Source organism: Perca fluviatilis, chromosome 6 (genome assembly GCF_010015445.1).
Source record: "Perca fluviatilis chromosome 6, GENO_Pfluv_1.0, whole genome shotgun sequence".
Taxonomy (NCBI): domain Eukaryota; kingdom Metazoa; phylum Chordata; class Actinopteri; order Perciformes; family Percidae; genus Perca; species Perca fluviatilis.
This window is the reverse complement of record NC_053117.1, coordinates 15,390,786-15,409,088: the sequence shown is the minus strand read 5'-3', so window position 1 is coordinate 15,409,088 and position 18,303 is coordinate 15,390,786. Positions and strand designations below refer to the sequence as shown.

General features: G+C 40.3%; 2 protein-coding genes across 10 annotated transcripts in view; both read left to right on the top strand.

Annotated features, from left to right (window-relative positions):
* The first annotated feature begins 787 nt into the window (after nt 1-787).
* rsph14 (radial spoke head 14 homolog) lies at nt 788-5,241 on the top strand. Its single transcript, XM_039803721.1, has 6 exons — nt 788-1,030; nt 1,867-1,969; nt 2,422-2,540; nt 2,993-3,221; nt 4,101-4,237; nt 4,889-5,241. Exons 1-6 carry the CDS (start codon nt 856-858, stop codon nt 5,164-5,166), a joined length of 1,041 nt encoding a protein of 346 aa, XP_039659655.1. The 5' UTR covers nt 788-855; the 3' UTR covers nt 5,167-5,241.
* A 1,523-nt stretch (nt 5,242-6,764) lies between these two features.
* Nucleotides 6,765-18,303, top strand: part of LOC120560838 (dematin-like) — a 33,299-nt gene continuing 21,760 nt past the window's right edge. For 7 of the 9 annotated variants that reach the window (XR_005639521.1, XR_005639520.1, XM_039803719.1 and 4 more), the window contains exon 1: nt 6,765-6,888. The gene's annotated coding sequence lies outside the window, so the exon portion shown is untranslated. Of the gene's footprint in view, nt 6,889-14,432; nt 14,455-18,303 lie in introns of those variants that run through there. The other 2 variants (XM_039803716.1, XM_039803714.1) reach the window with 2 other exon arrangements.

Below are 18,303 nucleotides of genomic sequence, written 5' to 3'. Positions count from 1 at the left end.
TAAATCTCAATTTGGCAATTTGACCTCATCCAAACTTAATGGCTGTTGCTCTGTCACTTGGCATGTGGCTAGGCAAGCTTAGCTGTAGTTTAGAACGAGTCCAGCTGAACCAGAACTCAGGGTTCAGTGTCTTGCCAAAGGACACTTTGACATGGGACTGCAGGGCCAGGGATCAAACCACCAACCTTCCAATTGGCAGGTGACCGCTCTACCACTGAGCCACTTAAAGGTCCCATGGCATGACAGTTTCACTTTATAAGTTTTTTTAACATTAATATGCGTTCCCCCAGCCTGCCTATGGTCCCCCAGTTGGGGAAAGTTAAGGAAAGCTCATTGTGGGACTGGCTCTAGTGGCTGTAATTCTGCACCAAAGGCTGAATTTCGGGAAAGAGACTTCAGATACAGTATTAGGGGACCACTAAGGTCTATATAAAAGCATCCAAAGAGCACCATGTCATGGGACCTTTAAATTCAGTTGATGGATGTTCAATGAAGATCCTTAAAGGGACAGTTCTTATTTCTTGAAGTGTACTAATAGTCAATGACAGTTTTTTGTCAATGAATGGTGGCTTTAAGAAGCATAGAACCGCTTCAGTGTCCCCGTAATTTGAAACCAGTGCCCTGTAGTCAGACCAACCATAAATCATGTTTACATACTGCATGATACTTACAGAGGTTACTTAAAGAGTCTTAATACATCCATGGTTACCCCGGACGAGACGTCATCTCTTCGGCTCTTTGTATTTGGTTACCAGGTAACGGTGTTTTTGCATTTTGGCTAACCTAGCTAGCCCTAGCCCGGTGAGCTCTATGATTAACTAGGGGTTTTAAACTAGGTTAATTAACGAACACCAGATGGCCGGTTGTCTGATAGATCCGAGCCGGGCTCCGGTGGCCTTTGGGTGGCGGGCCGTGCCGCAGCTGTTCGAGGAGCTGCAGCAGGCGGAGGCGGACAGGAGGCTGCGAGCTCTGGCTTCACTCTGCGACCTGATGCACGACCCGGAGCGGATCTACCAGGCTGTTAACGGGGGTAATAACTCCTAGTTCATAACTGTCTACTCCACCGCATTTATCGGACAGCTTTAGTTACTTTGCAAGTTAAGATTTTTACACACAAAAGATATAAAGAGTTTGTAAAAATCTGATGTTTTGTTTATAGTATAAATTAAACAGTAACCTAGCCTACAGCTAAAACTATTAGCCTGTTAATCAATTAGCTAGACAGAAAATTAATTGGCTTTTAATTAATTTTGAAGAGTGGGAAAATGTGCTGTTATTATTTTGTAAGCAACACATTAGGCCTACATAGTAATGAAATACTGCATACAGTTAGCTACTTATGTACAAATTCTTATACCTAGAGAGACTTTGAGTTTAGTGGGAATCTGGGCAGTGCAGAAGTTAGTGGTATGGTAATGTGCAAAACCAGCATAACAGAAATTAGGCTACATAAAGCTCATACTACTATATTATTTCTATAATAGGATTTTGAAGAACCTTTACTTGTAATGGATTATTTTTACATTATAGTAGCTATTGTCACTTTTAATGAAGTAAAGGATCTGAGTAGCCTACTACCATCTGTTGCGTTTGTTTTTTAATTCAACGGATTTTGAGGTACCTTGATTTCATTTTTCCTCTGAGTTTTTTTCAGGATTTCTATAGAAAATCATTCTGCTTATCCAATTAAAAGAACTATTAACTAATTTGGAACCAAACGTATAATTGATTTTGGATGATATATAAAATGTAGAGATGGCAAAGGGAAGGAAATTAACTCTACAATTGGAGGAAAAAGAAAATTTCATTTCATTTTGGGCCTCATGTCATACAGAGTGCTGACCTGTTCTTCTTCTTCTTCTGCAGGTTTTCTGGAGCAGTTGGAGGTTTTGTTTGAGGATGAAGATTCATCAGTCAGAACAAAAACCTGTGAGCTGCTTCACCTCATGACTGCCCACAGCATCGGCAGGTAGGTAGACAGAAAGACAGACTAAAACAGCCACTCACACTTGGGGACTATTTTCAACGGTGGATGAATCCACATTTGGTGCTCTGGTGTAAAATTGTGGCAGCAGGACGGTGTATGTGGGATTGAGTCAAAATAAACTACAGTATGGTTTTAATGGTAATGAAGGAACATGCCGATCAGTGTTTTTATGGCACAGAGGAAGAAGATATATCAGGCTGTGTGATACACACACAATACTTGTTAATATACATTCAGCAGTTTTTTCCTTGCTGCACTCTATGATGTCACCAGCAGGTGGCAGTATAACACAAATGACTAAGAATCAAACTGTAGTGAAGGCTTTTGTCACAGTGAAGCTTAAACTTAAAAAAGAAATAAGTGACAGACAGCAAGAAGTGTAACTAAAGTATAGCTTTAAACCCACTGTTTGTCTCTGTTGTCTCCTCCTGCAGACAGGCCCTGCTCTCCTCCTCCCTCCTCCCTCCTCTCTCTCGGCTGGTGGAGGACAACTCGTCCTCCTGCAGGAGGAACGTCCACCGAGTGCTGAACCGCCTCACTCTGCTGCCTGCAGGTAAACTCATCATGTCTCAATCAACACTTTGGAGTTTTTAATCAGTGATTTGTTTTGTAAACCTTGATTCACTTTGGTAACAAATAGCCAAAACTGATAATTCAGCAATTTAAAACAATCCTTGTTCTACTAAAAGGGGAAAAAATAAGTATTATTTCTGTTATTTCACTGAATATATTAATGTGATATCAAACACTATCTCCATTACATTGTTTTTCCCACTAACAGTAAAACTAGTAAGTGATTGTAAAAGTTGTAAAAAACAAAATTCAGTCGTATAAACATGGCTAATAAACTCTCATTGAACAGGTAAACTGCGTGAGCACAACTACAGTTAGTACGGCAGGTCACAGGTGAAGCAGGAGTCGATGTTTATAACAGACAGTTCTAATATTTCACCTTTGTTTTCTCCTCCAAATAAATGACTCTGACCTGAGATTATATCACTGCAGGTGCAGACGCTCTCCTGACTCTGGTTCCTAAACTGATGCTGAAGCTGAGAGGGGAGGAAGATGAGGAAGAGGAGGTGCAGGTGCTGCTCCTCTCCACCCTAAGCTCCTGCTCCAGGCTGGATGCTCTGCCGGCTCTGGCCTCTGACGGTGTCTCGCTGCTGGGCCACAAACTCTCCCACCGCTCCCCGAACATCCGCAGGGAGGCGGCTGCAGTCTTGATGGCCCTCAGGTTAAACACCATGCAGGCTCTGTTTCAAAGAGTGGGGAAGTGTGCTGTTATATGCTGCTGCAACGCTGTCACTTCAACTCACACCTCAACTTCTTTCAGGGCTTATACTTGCACTTGAACTCAGCGCTTGCCCATAAACCCACACTTCAACGTCATTCAAGTGTTACAACTTTACCGAAACTTCAGAATTCCTCACAGTGTTTCCGCTGACAACTTCAACAAACTCTTGAATTTAAAGTCACACTTGAGCTTCTTTCAGCAGGTACACTTTAACCACACTCATCTCTCACATGTAAACTCAAACCTAAAGCTCATTCAGAAAAAAACTAAAACTCAGTTCCAGTCAGCACTAACATTTAGACTCTTTTTCATGCTTAAGCTTCAGCAATTAAACCCACACTTCAAATTCATTCAACTCACTTACAGTTAAACTGAAACTTCAGCACTAATTTTAGTGTTTCCACTTTATGATTACACCAAAGTACTGCAAACTTTTGATGCTTTTTAAGACCTCAATAAGGTCAAGTTAACAGTCTCTCCTTTGCAGAACAAATGCACGTTTGCGCTGGGCGACATGTTGTTAACCGATTGCAATAATAATATTGATACTTTTCCAACATTGACATGTAGCTCATTCATCATACAACAAACACATGCAAAATCCCATTAAAAAATGTTAAAATAGGGGCGAGCTCCAACTCACCCAGTAGCGTTCGCCCCGTGTATGTTGAGTCCTTGGCAGCGGCCCCGGTTATAATCTGACACGTGGTCTTTGCTGCATATCATCCCCTCTCTCTCCCAGCTTTCCTGTCTGTAATATCAAATAAAAAGCTAGAAATATTATCTTTAAATCTTTTTTTCTTCTTCTGCTTGTTCCAGTGTTTGTGAGGATGGGAAGCTCCAGGTGTGTGAGGAGTCGTTACTTCCTGTCCTGGTCAACCTGCTGCATGACGAAGACATCGAGGTTCAGGCCAACGCTGCAGGAGTCATCATGTACACTGTGATCATCACCACAGGTACAAATACACACCTTGAAGTATTTCTCCTCACTGTGAATTCCCATTTCAAGTTTTTTTAATTCTCCTGAATGATGTAACCATCACACAGGTTCATTTTCTGACCTTCAGTTTGAATTATTACAACTTTGTTTCTGACAAATCTAAGAATAAAGCCAAAGGTTTTATTCTGTCTCTTAATACTACAATACCCATGAGCCTCAGCTGCTGTTGAAAAGAAGAAGCCAAGGAATAAATGTATAAACCTACGTGCATATGTTCCACCAAACCAAGTTCCTTCCAGAGGCTATTTTGCAGAGGCACCGTACCTGCGTCCGGCACTTAGCGCTGCCCAAGACAATTGTGATTTGGTTTGATTGTGGTTTAAAGAAATGCCAAAAAACCAGAGCACGTTTTTCTCCTATACCAGAAGGCTGTGTGGACTAGCCAGACCTTCCTCCGCAGCGCTGTGGAGGAAGGTCTGGCAACGCGAGACTATTTGTACACAGGCTTCTTGTACTTCTGAGCTTTTATTAAAGGTTAAGATATTATGTTGTTACAGTTGTTAATCTGTTGGTCTGATGTCTCAACAGGAGAGTTTGTCTTCTGTCTGAACCTTAAACGCACCATGTGACTCCTCCTGACCTATCAGGTAACAGAGTTTGATTGCAGGTAAGAAGCAGTGTCTGGATCTGGACGTCATTCCCGTCCTCCTCGAACTGGTGTCCAAGAAGGAGGAGGTGGAGGAGGAGAAGAAGAGGAAGAGCAGGAAGGCCCTCGTCATGTACTCCCTGCGCGCTCTGACTGCACTGGCTGAAGCTCCGGACGGCCGCCGCCTCCTGCTGGAGCAGCTTCCCCTGCTGCTGAGGAGGAGTGAGGCTGCAGAGGAGGACCACGACATCCGGCGGGACGCTCAGACCGCCGTCAGGGTCATCAATTGGAGACCCTGATGACCTCTGACCTCCAGAACAGACCTGCTGGGTCAACCTCTGCTAATTACATAATAAATAAATGTAACAATTCTACCTATTATTATTCATTAATTACACTACCGCTGAAAAGTTAGTAATCTCATGCCACAAAGCTTGATTGTGTCCAGTCAGGTATCTGAGAGGACTACTCTATATGTCTGAATGGTCTTTGGTTGTAGGAAGTCCTCTTTACAAATAGACGTTATTTAGTTTTGTACATGGAGAACAAAATGCTGTTCAATAGCTTAACCAGACTGATAATTGACAGGGAAGAAAAAGACAAGGATCCTTCTGAGCAACAGTTGAATAAGAATATAAGAAATCAGCAGTCATTGGTAAAAGAAGCTGGAAGCTTAGCATCAAAATGTGTGCTGATTTAAATGCTCTGTTAAAAGAGTTAATATTTATTATTAAAGGAAATAAGAAAAATGTCAACATAAACTGCTAATTTATAATGAGAAATTTTCTCAATATTTTGACTTAGGCCTATGCAAACTTTGAGAATGTTTCTCATTATTTTGAGATACTAAACATTTTTTATTATAAGGACAAGGATTTTTTTTCAATCACATTGGCAGAAATGGGCTTCCATAGTTGCACAGCTTTTTTAAAATCTATACATTTGTTACAGGCTCTCTCTGAAAATCATAAAAACTTCAATACAGTGAAATCTGAGTGTCTAAAATCACTGCGGACCTCTGGAGGCCTCGGTGACCCCAGCAGGGCCACATCCCAGAGTTTGAGTCCCTCTGAGTAGCATCACCTGCAGCAGTGTGTTTGTCCTGAATAGAGTTTCCTTTCTGACCTGCTGCTCTGAATGCAGCCATCAGCCTTCAGTCAAATTAAGGCCATGAGCTCAGGAACATGAATGGAGCTCCTTTATCTGAAACTAACACTGAGCTCTGATTACTGCTGGAGCTCCGGGCGCTGACATGAAGAGGAGAGGGACACTGAAAACAACATCTTGGGGAATGTTGTTTCAAATATTTCAATATCAGTGCTGATAATACGATACCTGAGTCCCAGCATCAAAGTGATTTACTTTGAGGAGTTTTTTCTACAAAATTCTTTTTTTTTTTCATTCAGCAACAAAAGTTATTGTTGAATGTTAAATGTTGCAAGCAGCTGAATGATAACTTTGTCTCAATAAAATGATTTAAATCAGGAACTATCTGATCAAATAAGTCAACATCATGAACCTGACACGCCAACTTGTTTAAAACCAATAACTAATATTTAATTAATTAATTAATTAATTTAGTTACTTTTTAAATCATCCATCCGTTTTTGGACTTAATTTTTATAAACATCAACCTCCCCCCCATAGTTCTGATAACTGAACAGAAAAACTGAGAGTTGACATAGACCATCATAGAAATGTTACAGCCTGACACTTCAAGTTTAAACTCTTAAAGTATTTACATGAATATACTGAAAAAACTATAGTCTAAAAATGACATGAGAGCATAATTTATTAAGTGCCCCCACTGCTGCAAATGGACTGGTCCAGAAAGAGAGAGAGAGAGAGAGAGAGAGAGAAAGAGAGAGGGCGGGGGGGGCACACCGGTGCTATCATACACATACGCGCGCACACGCTCACGAGCGCACTCAGATTATATTTGTGAGAGAACGCAGAGAGAAACAGTTGATGACGGAGCTGCATGCTGGATCTTTCTGACAAACACCGGTAACAACTAACAGGTAAGATCCGCCTCTTGCTTTACTGCTGTCGGTTTAATTAATATGTTTCTGCGTATGTGACCGCAAATATCACCTGTAATAATTCAAACTGCAGTCCTCATGTAGAAAATTATAGAAGTATGCTATTAGCCTGTAGCCTAAATACAGATCAGCCTGTTTTCATTTTTTAATAATATAGGCCTAGGCTACATATAAAATAGCTTAGAATGTTATAGAGATGTAGCCTAGCCCATGTTTGATATTCTGATGTCCAACAAAACTGCGAAGTGAAGTTTGGATTAAAATAGTCTCTGCTGTACGCACAATATTAATAGAGATATTATAGGAATACTACTGTAGGAACTAAATGCTGATGGTTTTAGCGGGACTTCGGCCAGACTCTCTCCCTGGCTGTTGTCGATCTTGTCCGGGAGAGCCGGCGCTGTGACACGCCGGGCTGCAGTGCGCCGCAGCGGGGCAGACAAGCTCCGACGTCCCCCCCTCCCTCCCTCCCTCCTGCTGGCGTCTCACTCTTAGCGTGTCACCTTAAAAAAATATGAAACCAAACAGTGTTTAATTATCAGATTATAGAGAATTGATCAGATATGCTTCAAACACTGTCTGAAGTTATGTAAGAGGGTGCTGGTGAGCACACCGGCGGAGGAGAGGAGAGGAGGGATGGAGGATGGAGGATGGAGGGATGGATGGGTGGAGGGGGGATTAAGAAGGAAAGGATGGTTTTATGTAACAGCCCCCCTCCTCATCCAGCATCAGAACATCTGCCATACAAGTCCCATCATATCTTTCAAATGTTCCGGTAATATAAGGATAATAGCCTATCAATATCTAATACCCTACTGTAAATGACTGCAGGGCCTTATCACCTATCTATCTATCTATCTATCTATCTATCTATCTATCTATCTATCTATCTATCTATCTATCTTTCTCTGTCTGTCTGTCTGTAAATACTGTACTTTTTACTACACATTTATCTGCTTGATATGTCAAGCTATGTGATATGATGCAGTGCTAGCCTACCTACTACTATACCCAACACAAAGTATTTAAAATTGTCTCCACATTGAGGAACTACAGCATTAAAAAGCTCTTACATCAATTTATTAGTGATAAAAACAAAATAAAATATTTTTAATTTTATAATAGGCCTACTATAACATGTTGAGAGGAGCCACCAGTACTTTATGCCTACTTAAATACTTTTTGCTGATAATACTTCTGGACTTTTTTCTTAAGTAGCCTACTTTTACTTGTATAAGGAATATTTTGGACTGTGGTATTTTACTGAATTAAAGGATCTGAGTACTTCCACCTCTGCTATAGCTGTATGTCTGTCTAATTCCTATAATTTATAAACTTACAGAGGACAGATTTATGAACTTAGCCTGTGGTAATTCATGATGACTTTACAGTGCTGACATTATGTTACTTGATTGTATATTTAAAATAGTATATGTATATTTCTACCTAGGTTGGCTGAGCCTTTTTACAGTATAAAATCCCATCAAAGTGATTTTTTAAAGTGAATGTTAAGTTTTTAGTGATATTAGCAGCGACTTATGTTGGTCTGGTTTCTCAACAACGTTTGGATCGATTGTGATACAATGTGGTTCATCATGTATGTATGTTAGGTTTAAAATGTGGAGAATAGAGATGGTTGTTTTTTGAGGAGGGATGCGAGAGAGGCATCGTCATGGAAGCACTGAACAACAGAGCATCTGCTGAAGGACGTTATGTGAATTGTTTAGTTTTAAAAATAGAACTTTTGGTATCTTTTTGCAGAGAAGTTTTAACCGTCTGGTCCTGAATATTTGATTGAAGTCAAAGGTCCCGGCACAGATACACAAACATAATGTTAACTGTAAAACTGTAACAGACAGACAGATGACTCTCTGTCCTATTGAACCTGCTGAAGCTGTGAATAATGAGTTCACAGTCCAGTGGGAGCTAGAAAGAATCTGCTGCTGCTGCTGCCTCTGTGTGTGTGTGTGTGTGTGTGTGTGTGTGTGTGTGTGTGTGTGTGTGTGTGTGTGTGTGTGTGTGTGTGTGTGTGTGTGTGTGTGTGTGTGTGTGTGTGTGTGTGTGTGTGTGTGTGTGTGTGTGTGTGTGTGTGTGTGTGTGTGTGTGTGAGTGAGATACAAACTGTGCCTAAACACACATTTACATTTTATAATAATAGTATTAATAATAATAATAATAATACATTTTATTTGTTGGCACTTTTCAAGACACCCAAGGACACCGTACAAAAAAATTATAAAACATTATTAAAAGCAATAGTAAAATCAAGGTGACCACTAGTTACTAGTTTACAAGTCAATAAAATCAAGGTGGACATGGTAAAAGTTATGTCGGGTATGCTAATCTAAACAGATGTGTTTTAAGTTGTGATTTGAATTGATGAAGAGAGTCCAGTTGATGGATGTGAGGTGGAAGAGAGGTCCCATGGCATGAAAATTTCACTTTATGAGGTTTTTTAACATTAATGAGTTCCCCCGGCCTGCCTATGGTCCCCCAGTGGCTAGAAATGGCGATAGATGTAAACCGAGCCCTGGGTATCCTGTTCTGCCTTTGAGAAAATGAAAGCTCAGATGGGCCGATCTGGAATCTTCTCCTTATGAGGTCATAAGGAGCAAGGTTACCCTCCTCCCTGCCCCCCTCTCCTCCTCAATAGCTACAGACACAGAAATGGCACATACTAAGGAAAGCTCATTGTTCTACTGGCTCTAGTGGCTGATAAAAGCATCCAAAGAGCACCATGTCATGGGACCTTTAAGGGTCTGCTGAGTGTGGAAGTTGGGGCAGTTAAATCTGCAGGAGGGGTGTGTGTGTGTTTGTGTGTGTGTGTGTTGGGGGGGGTTAAGAGGGCTTTGAAGGTTAGCAGTAGAATTTTGTAATTTATCAGGTGGGGCAGAGGAAGCCAGTGGAGCAGAGTGAGGAGGGGTGTGATGTGGTCCGTTGATCTGGTGCGGGTGATGAACCGGGCTGCAGAGTTCTGAATGGATCGGAAGCGATGGAGAAGTTTATCTGTGGTGCCCGTGAGGAGGGCGTTGCAATAGTCTTTGCGGGATGTGACCAGGGCGTGAATAAGGAAAGTATGCAGTGTGCGTGATATTGTTGATGTGGGGGCCAAAGGAAAGCGTACTGTCCAGAATGACAACGAGACTTTTGACTTGGGAGGAGGTGGGAATCGGAGAGCCATCAACCGATGAATGGGTCAGTTAAATTTTCTAAGCACAAACGGACATTTGGAAAAACAGAAAAACGTGTTAAAATATCCAATTTTTCATTTTTGTCCACCTTGACAAATTAAAACATTGGATCTTTAACCTGTTTTTCCAATTTTCTGTTTTTTATTCAGAGGATCAGAAATTAAAAAAATTACAAAATTGCGTCTGAGCTCCAATTATTCAATACTGCAATGATATTCTCTCCCTCTACTTTGCGGAATATGCAGGTCATTAACTGCATATGGACCAAAAAAAACAAAAACTGATAGACTTTGGGGTCAGAGGTGCTTGCAACTGATGGTTTTGAGTGGGGGGCGGGGCGTAGCTAGGCAGAACGAGGGAGAGAATACCATTGCAGTATTGAATAATTGGAGCCCAGATGCAATTTTGTAATTCTCTAAATTTCTGATCCTCTGAATAAAAACAGAAAATTGGAAAAACAGTTTAAAGATCCAAATTTTTAATTTGTCAAGGTGGAAAAAATGAAAACTTAGATATTGGAACCCATTTTTCTGTTTTTCCAAATGTCCGTTTGTGTTTAGAAAATTGAACTGATAAGCGTTACACTGACCTGAATGGGTGGGTTTTGGAGAGTGTGGACTTTGAATGAGAAGAACCTTGATTTTATTTACATTGAGCTTTTCGATTAAGCTTGGATTTTCATAGTGCCTTAGGGCGGAAAAAGAAACCCACAAAAAAAAAAAATTTAGTCAGTTTGTTTGTTGGTTAGTTAGACACTAAAATCACACAATGTAATCAGCAGATTAATCCATAATGAAAATAATCATTAGTTAATATTTCAAAATGAGCTCCCGTTTAACCAACTACAACAATAATATTCTGTAATGGATGAGTAATAATCTTATGATATGATATATAATAGTATAACAGTCACAGGGGACATTTTTATTATTTATATACTTGTGATTATACTTACATACTTTCACTGAAGGAACAATTTCACTGCAGAACCTTTACTGTAACAGAGTAATTTTGTGTGATATTAGTTACTTTTATTGCAGTAAAGAATACTTTCTCCACCTCTGTTTATATTGTGTCTTTTTTCAGCTGGTCATCATTTTAAGAATCAGCCTGCTGTGTTGCTGTTTAGTCTTCCTGTTAGACTTCTGGTTAACATCTGGACCATCACTGATTGGTCCGTTAACTAAACAGGTGTGGATGCTTCAGTCATGAGGTATGTTGTTGTTGAAAGCAGAGACCACTTCTCCCCAAATTGTTTTTGGATGCAGTGATAAAATGTCAGTGAGTCTTTAAACTCAAGTCTCTGCGAGCTTTTCTGTAAACTCAAATCAAGGTTTTAGAACATTCACAGTTTGTGTTTGGTTCTCGTCGGTGGTGTCCTGTACTCGTACGCTCCCTGAATGCCTCAGTGCTGCGTGGGCGCTCTCCTCTATTTCTGGACACATGAGTCATCTTCACTCATGTTATACAATAGAAACTTTGCTCCACTGGCACTCTACTGCAGCAGAAATAGAAAGCAGGAGTAGAGCTCAGTCAGGTTGCTGGTTTGAATCCCTCACTGCAGTTTGTGTCACCTGAAGCATCAGTGAGTTCAACTTAGTCTGACTCTCTTGGAGTTAGTCCATTTGCTCAAGTACTATAGTTAGTACAATTCTAGGTTACTTGTACTTTACCTATTTTGACTTTTTTTTCCACTTTATACTTTGAGGCAAATATTTTACTTTTTACTGCACTTCATTTATCTGACGGCTTTAGTCACTTTGCAGATTAGGATTTTTAAAAACCTGTAATGATCCTATAAAACACAATGCTTCTTGGATGTTACTTGCATCACTTATAATAATCCAATATCTTATAATACTTACTGTAAGTGCTTCTACTTAAATATATAATATGTAACTTTTCCACATTTCCACAACTGTTATGTATATTTTGTTGAGTTGTGTTCTTACATTATCCCAAATGTTTCCAACAATGTTCAAACCCAGAGAAGTCATTTTATTCAGGGTAACGGTCCATTACATTTGGTCGCCTGTCAATAGTGTCATGTAACCTTTGACCCCTCTATTTGCTCTAACTTGTGGCAAAACACGGGAAACACCAGATGATACGTTCTAGAGTAATTGTAAATCATACAATGTCACAGAATTATACTCAGTAACCGTAATACAGCATTTTTTCTGCCACACAGCATCATCTTTTCATTAATTGCATGCCACTTTGCAACACAGTAATACAGTATAGACCTAATTTATTGATATGATATTTCAAGAACGATCCAGCTTAGGGTTACGTGATATGATGACAATTGGCTCATGCTAATGCTTGGTGGCTAAAACGTACCGTAACGTTATAAGGTTACAACAACGTTAAACGCGATCATAAAGTTATTTTTAGTATGATTGTTTTGACCACAGATAACAGCGCTAAGCTATTTATTTCACCACATAACATTAGCTACACTAGCTATCAACTCCTCTAATTCTAAGTTAACAGGTTAACATTACGTTAGCTAACATTACTATTTCAGTAGGACTTTTACTTTTTGACTTATTGCGACTATTACTTAAGTAAACAATCTGAATACTTCCTCCTCTGCTGCCTGTGATTCTGGAGAGCCAGTGACATAAAGTTCAACTGGCAACATGAACAGATCAGAAGAGGAATATTTAATCAAATTAAGTGGATAATCAGTGAGGTGAAAGATATACAATAAACAGACATAATAACTAGAATAACATGCTGCTGTTTTTCTGACACCTCTCAAGTTGCAAGCCTGTAGTGGGCCACAATAATTACTATCACTCAGTTATACCTGCGAACCGATTCATGCTCCACCCCGGTCCTTTCGGCATCATCGGCTCCCTCGTCATCAGCCGTTTCCCCTTCACCATCATCTCTTGTCCTCTCTAGCATGCCTGGAGGAGATTAGGGCTTGGATGAGTCAAAATTTCCTCCAGCTGAACACTTCTAAAACTGAAGCCATACAAATTGGCACCCCTCATCAGGTCCAGTCATCACTAATAACCACTATCTCTTTCTCTAGTCAAGACATCCCCCTCGCAACTACTGTCACCAACCTTGGTGTGAAGCTGGACCCACAACTGACCTTTGCAAACCACATCAAACATCTGTACAAAACCTGCTTTTTTTACATCAAAAACATTTCTAAACTTCGCCCCTTCCTAAGTTTTTCTGACGCAGAAAAACTCATCCACGCATTTATCTCCTCCAGGCTTGATTACTGTAACAGTCTGCTCATCGGTATACCAAATAAAAACCTTCAGAAACTACAATTCATTCAGAACTGTGCTGCCCGAACTCTGATGAAAGCTCGCAAATACGACCACATCACTCCCATTCTTCAGAACCTTCATTGGCTACCCATAACCTCAAGAATTCCATACAAGATTGCCCTCATCACCCACCATTGCATCTACAACAACGCCCCGCAATACCTCAAAGACCTCATTATCCCTCACACATCCACCCGTAACCTCCGGTCCCAAAGTACAAACCTCCTCTATCAGCCCCGCTCAAGACTCCGCACCATGGGAGATCGAGCTTTCTCCATCGCTGCTCCTCGCATCTGGAATTCCCTCCCTGAACATCTGAGAAAACCCCAGTCTGTGGACACCTTTAAAAAGGAGCTTAAAACTGTTTTGTTCAGGCAGGCGTTCCTAAGTTGTCCTTAGGCTTTGCAGATATTATTATTATTTTTTTTTTTTGCACTACACTGCTCTTTTAGCTGTTTTTATGCGTATTTTACATATGTATTTTTGTTTTTATTGTAATGCGTTTTAATGTGGTTTCTGTAGCACTTTGAGATTCTTTTATGAAAAGTGCTTTACAAATAAAATGTATTATTATTATTATTATTTATCAGGCTTTGAAGAAATTATATTCATCCACAAAAAAGATGAATAATAATTAGATAAGTTTAAAGTTGTGTGTGGTTAAGAACTTGAACTTGATGTCGTCTGTCCCGATACTGATGAGAGCATATTTTATTGGATTGGTATCGGGTCAAAATAAAGCAGATCAAAATCTGCTTCTTTACTGAACTCTGTTTTGTCCTCCACCTTCAAATCTATCTCTTCTTCAGGTTTTAGCTCGACCACTTTCCTACTTCTATCCATACTTGGACTCTTTAACTCCTTCATCTTTCCCTATCGCCTCCTTTCCTTGCCTATGTCCTTCTTTCCTTCCCTACCTCCTCCTTCTTTCCATGCTCCCTTATTTCTTCCCCTAACCCCTTTTTTCCTTCCCTACTGCCCCTTAGGTCAGGAAGTCTGTAGCAGGACATCAGGTGGTATCAAACAAGTTGGATGGCTCATGTTGTCTGATAACTGGTGTAAGTTGAATCCAGTATGTTCCTGTAGCAGACGGAGGCCTCAGCTCTTATCTCTGAGAGCAGCAGGGGGGCCGGGGTGGGGTATGGGTGGATGCTGCAGGAATGAGGCCACAGGCACAGCCAGCGGTGGTGGTATGTGTGTGTGTGTATGTGTGTGTGTGTGTGTGTGTGTGTGTCGGTGCGTGTGTGTTTGTGTGTGTGTGTGTGTGTGTGTGTGTGTGTGGGGGGGGGGGCAGTTACACTTGTTACTGTGTTGTTGTGGCTCTAGGGGTTCAGGCTGCTTTCCACTTGCCGTCAGCTCTGTCAGTTGATTCTCAGCTGCAGGAATTTTAAGTTGAATGCGTTTGCTGATATGACAGAACAAAACCTTCCTCTCTCCTCTAATATCAGAACAGGAACTCTCTCATGCAGATACTTTTAAAGATGCAGCTCTGCTTTGTCATCTCACCTCGGTGAGCTGCTGTCATATACGTCTTAATATAACAGTATGACCTGTCAGCTGTATAATCAACTAGGCTACAGCAGATCACACAATTCAGGTGTGTTCCCTAAACTCACAGCTGGACTGTGTGATTGGTTATAATGAAACACAAGAAGGAAGGGATGAGGTAGTGAAAGAAATGCAGGAGTATGTCAAGAAAAAAAGAAAGATATTAATAAAGGAAATAAGGAGGCAGGAAAGGACTTATGTTTCAAAGTCTGTTTTTAACCAGTTATTTGACAGTGGGTCTCAGTGAAGTATATAAGCTTTTATCATACTGGAGCTGTCGTCATGACAACAGAAAGATATGACAACAGCTGGACTGTGTTGATGGGTGATAATGAAACAACAGGTGGGAGGAGGAGGATGGAAGGAAAAAGGAAAGAAAATGAGGGAGCATGTAAGGAAGGAAGGAAGGAAGGAAGGAAGGAAGGAAGGAACTAACTAACTAACTAACTAACTAACTAACTAACTAGGATCGAAGGAAGGAAGGAAGGAAGGAAGGAAGGAAGGAAGGAAGGAAGGAAGGAAGGAAGGAAGGAAGGAAGGAAGGAACTATAAAGAAAATAATGAGAGGCAATGAAAGAAGGATCAAGGAGAGGAAAGAGTATGCAGGGAAGGAAAGACAGAGGTATTAAATGAATTAGGAAGTGTGGTGTTAGGAAGGAAAGGTGAGGGAAGAAAGGAAGATATGGAAGAAAAGGATGTAGGATGTGTGTTAAAGGAAAAAAGAAGGAGGAAGGGCAAATAAACGAGGGAGAATGGAAAGGAGGAAATAAGGGAGTAAGTAAGTAAGGAAAGACAACGTCCTCACTCTAGTTGAACTCCTGTCAATCAGAACTTCAGCACAAACATCTTCAGGACACTGTGATGTCATCTGCGTTGGCCAATGAAAGCAGCCGTTGACTTATAGACGACAGGCTGGGTGTGGTCACACCTCTGTGAGGCGAGATAAAAGCCTGCCAACACACACGCACGCACGCACACACACACACACACACACACACACACACACACACACACACACACACAGCGTGCTGAAACTGTTGCGTCTTGTGATTTTCTGTATCTGAGTTAGAACGAAACTTAACAGCTCAAGTTGACAGGCGGTCATGTTTACTGTCTGTTTCTGATCAAAACATAACTGATCAATGTGATTGATTTATTCCTTTGAGCCTCCTTGGCTGAGAGTGTCAGTTCATGAACCTTCATTATTCGGAGGAAGTAGCTCATGAAAAATGAGTGAAAAATACATAAGGGTCTGAATGTTGTCTGAATGTTTAACATGCCAGTTTATTACATAGCATGCAACCACTGATAGTTAGGGGTGTAAGAAAAAATCAATACACTTGAGTATCTATATATATATATTTTTTTGTTTACGTTCAAAGATATTCACGTAAGAAAGTGGTTCACTTTTATGTTGTGTTTAAACCCCCTACTGCTAGATGGCTATGCTGAGACGCACCACTAGTGCCCTTGCCTAACAGTGCCTAGCAGTGCCTGACTTTTTGCTAGAAGCTAACAACGTAGCTATGGCTGAACTTTGGCCTACTTTAGCATATAAACATTTGCTCACGAAGAACCTGTGAACCACAATCCCAAACTGGCAGTTTGATTTTCTGTGTACTGAATTGTTTACCTAAAGTAAACTTCTTTGATTTTTATGCACATCATGTCTTTTTTTTAAATATTAGTTTTTCTAAAATTATACTATAAAAACATCACAATATATCGCCTTATGCACAGTATCGAAATATATTGCAATATACTGAATCGTAACCCATGTATCATGATACGTATTGTATCGCCAGATTCTTTCCAATACACAGCCCTACTGATAGTACTGCAGTACTTTAGGGCTGGAAAGTTACTAAGTACATTTACTCAAGTACTGCATTTCTTGTAAGTACAATTTTGAGGTAAGCTACTTGTACTTTACTTGAGTATTTCCATACTTTGCTACTACTACTACTGCTGATACTTTAACTACATAAAGCTGATAATACGTGTGTACTTTTGTGTGAGTATTTTTACATTATGTAATATATTGGTACTTTTAGTAAGTAAACACTGTACAGTATACTGTTCAGCTCCATCATTCCTCGTTCCTTATCTGTTTTTATCTTCTTAGTCTAATGCACTAAACAGTAAATGTGCAGACCACTAAACGTTCACCAACCTACAGAATAATTAGAAGAGTCAGTCAGAGCTGTAAATGTGAAGCTGTGACTCAGCAGTTTTCAGTCTCTGACCCACTTACAGCTTCAGGCATCAACATGTTTTACATTTTACTGCATCACGACTCGACAAGAGCTCTCTGATGACAAATCGTGATGAGACAAACAAAGTGTGAAACCAGCAGGAAAAACAATCAGAGGAATTTCTGCAGCTTTGAACCTCAAGATGGAAATAGGAGAGAACATTTTACATTTGTATCTGCAGATAAACCTGAAAGATTGAGCTAAAGAACTGATTTGTCCTTGTTTGTGCATTATACTGTATATGGTAGCCCGTATTTAACGTTACGTTTAACATGCTGTGTGTGTGCATGTGTGTGCGTGTGTGCATGTATGCGTGTGTGTGTGTGTGTGTGTTTGTGTGTGTGTGAGCATGCGCGCATGCATGCGTGGCAGTTATAAATCTGAATTTTTACACATTCTCAGGACCTCAGTGTGTGTTTTCTGTGTAGAAGTGTGTGCAGTGACCGGTACTAACGACCTCCTCTGTGATATTAACAAGATAATTTATGTGTTTAACACAAAGAGAGAAGAAGACGCCCAGAGGAAAAGTCAACCAGTCAGTTAATGTCCCTCTGCTTGTCAGTGGTGGAATGTAACTAATAAGTACATTTGCTTAATTACTTCAGTAAAGTTTGGAGGTATTTTACTTTTGAGCATTCATTTACTCCACTACATTTCAGAGGTAAATTTTGTACTTTCTACTCCACTAACATCTGTGTGATAGCTTTAGTTGTTTTTCAGATGACAGTTTTTCATCCCCTTTCTGTCCAGTGAAAACCATGTATCTCCGAATGTGTTGATGTTCAATGTTTGGGATAAACTGAAGGATGTCACAAAGCCGAAAACAGGGCTGTTTGTCTGACACCATGAAAAGTTGACTTTTTAGAGATACATGGTTCTCACAGGACAGCGACGCGACAAACTTTTGATCTTATAGAAGATGCATTGCTGTAGATTAAACTACCAAACAATATATAAAGGAGTTACAATTCGCTCAACCTTAAACATCTAGAGCAGTAAAATGCAACATACACATTAATGCAACAGTAATATTAATCCAGAAACATCAGATACAATAGGAAACACTGGCCAGGGAACATATATATATACAGTGCCTTGCGAAAG

Excerpts from the sequence above, each read along its gene's own strand:
- rsph14 (XM_039803721.1), top strand. The coding sequence starts at position 856 with ATGGCCGGTTGTCTGATAGATCCGAGCCGGGCTCCGGTGGCCTTTGGG. Across the intron at positions 3,222-4,100 it reads GCAGTCTTGATGGCCCTCAG|TGTTTGTGAGGATGGGAAGC; the intron begins GTTAAACACCAT and ends TGCTTGTTCCAG. Across the intron at positions 4,238-4,888 it reads CACTGTGATCATCACCACAG|GTAAGAAGCAGTGTCTGGAT; the intron begins GTACAAATACAC and ends GTTTGATTGCAG.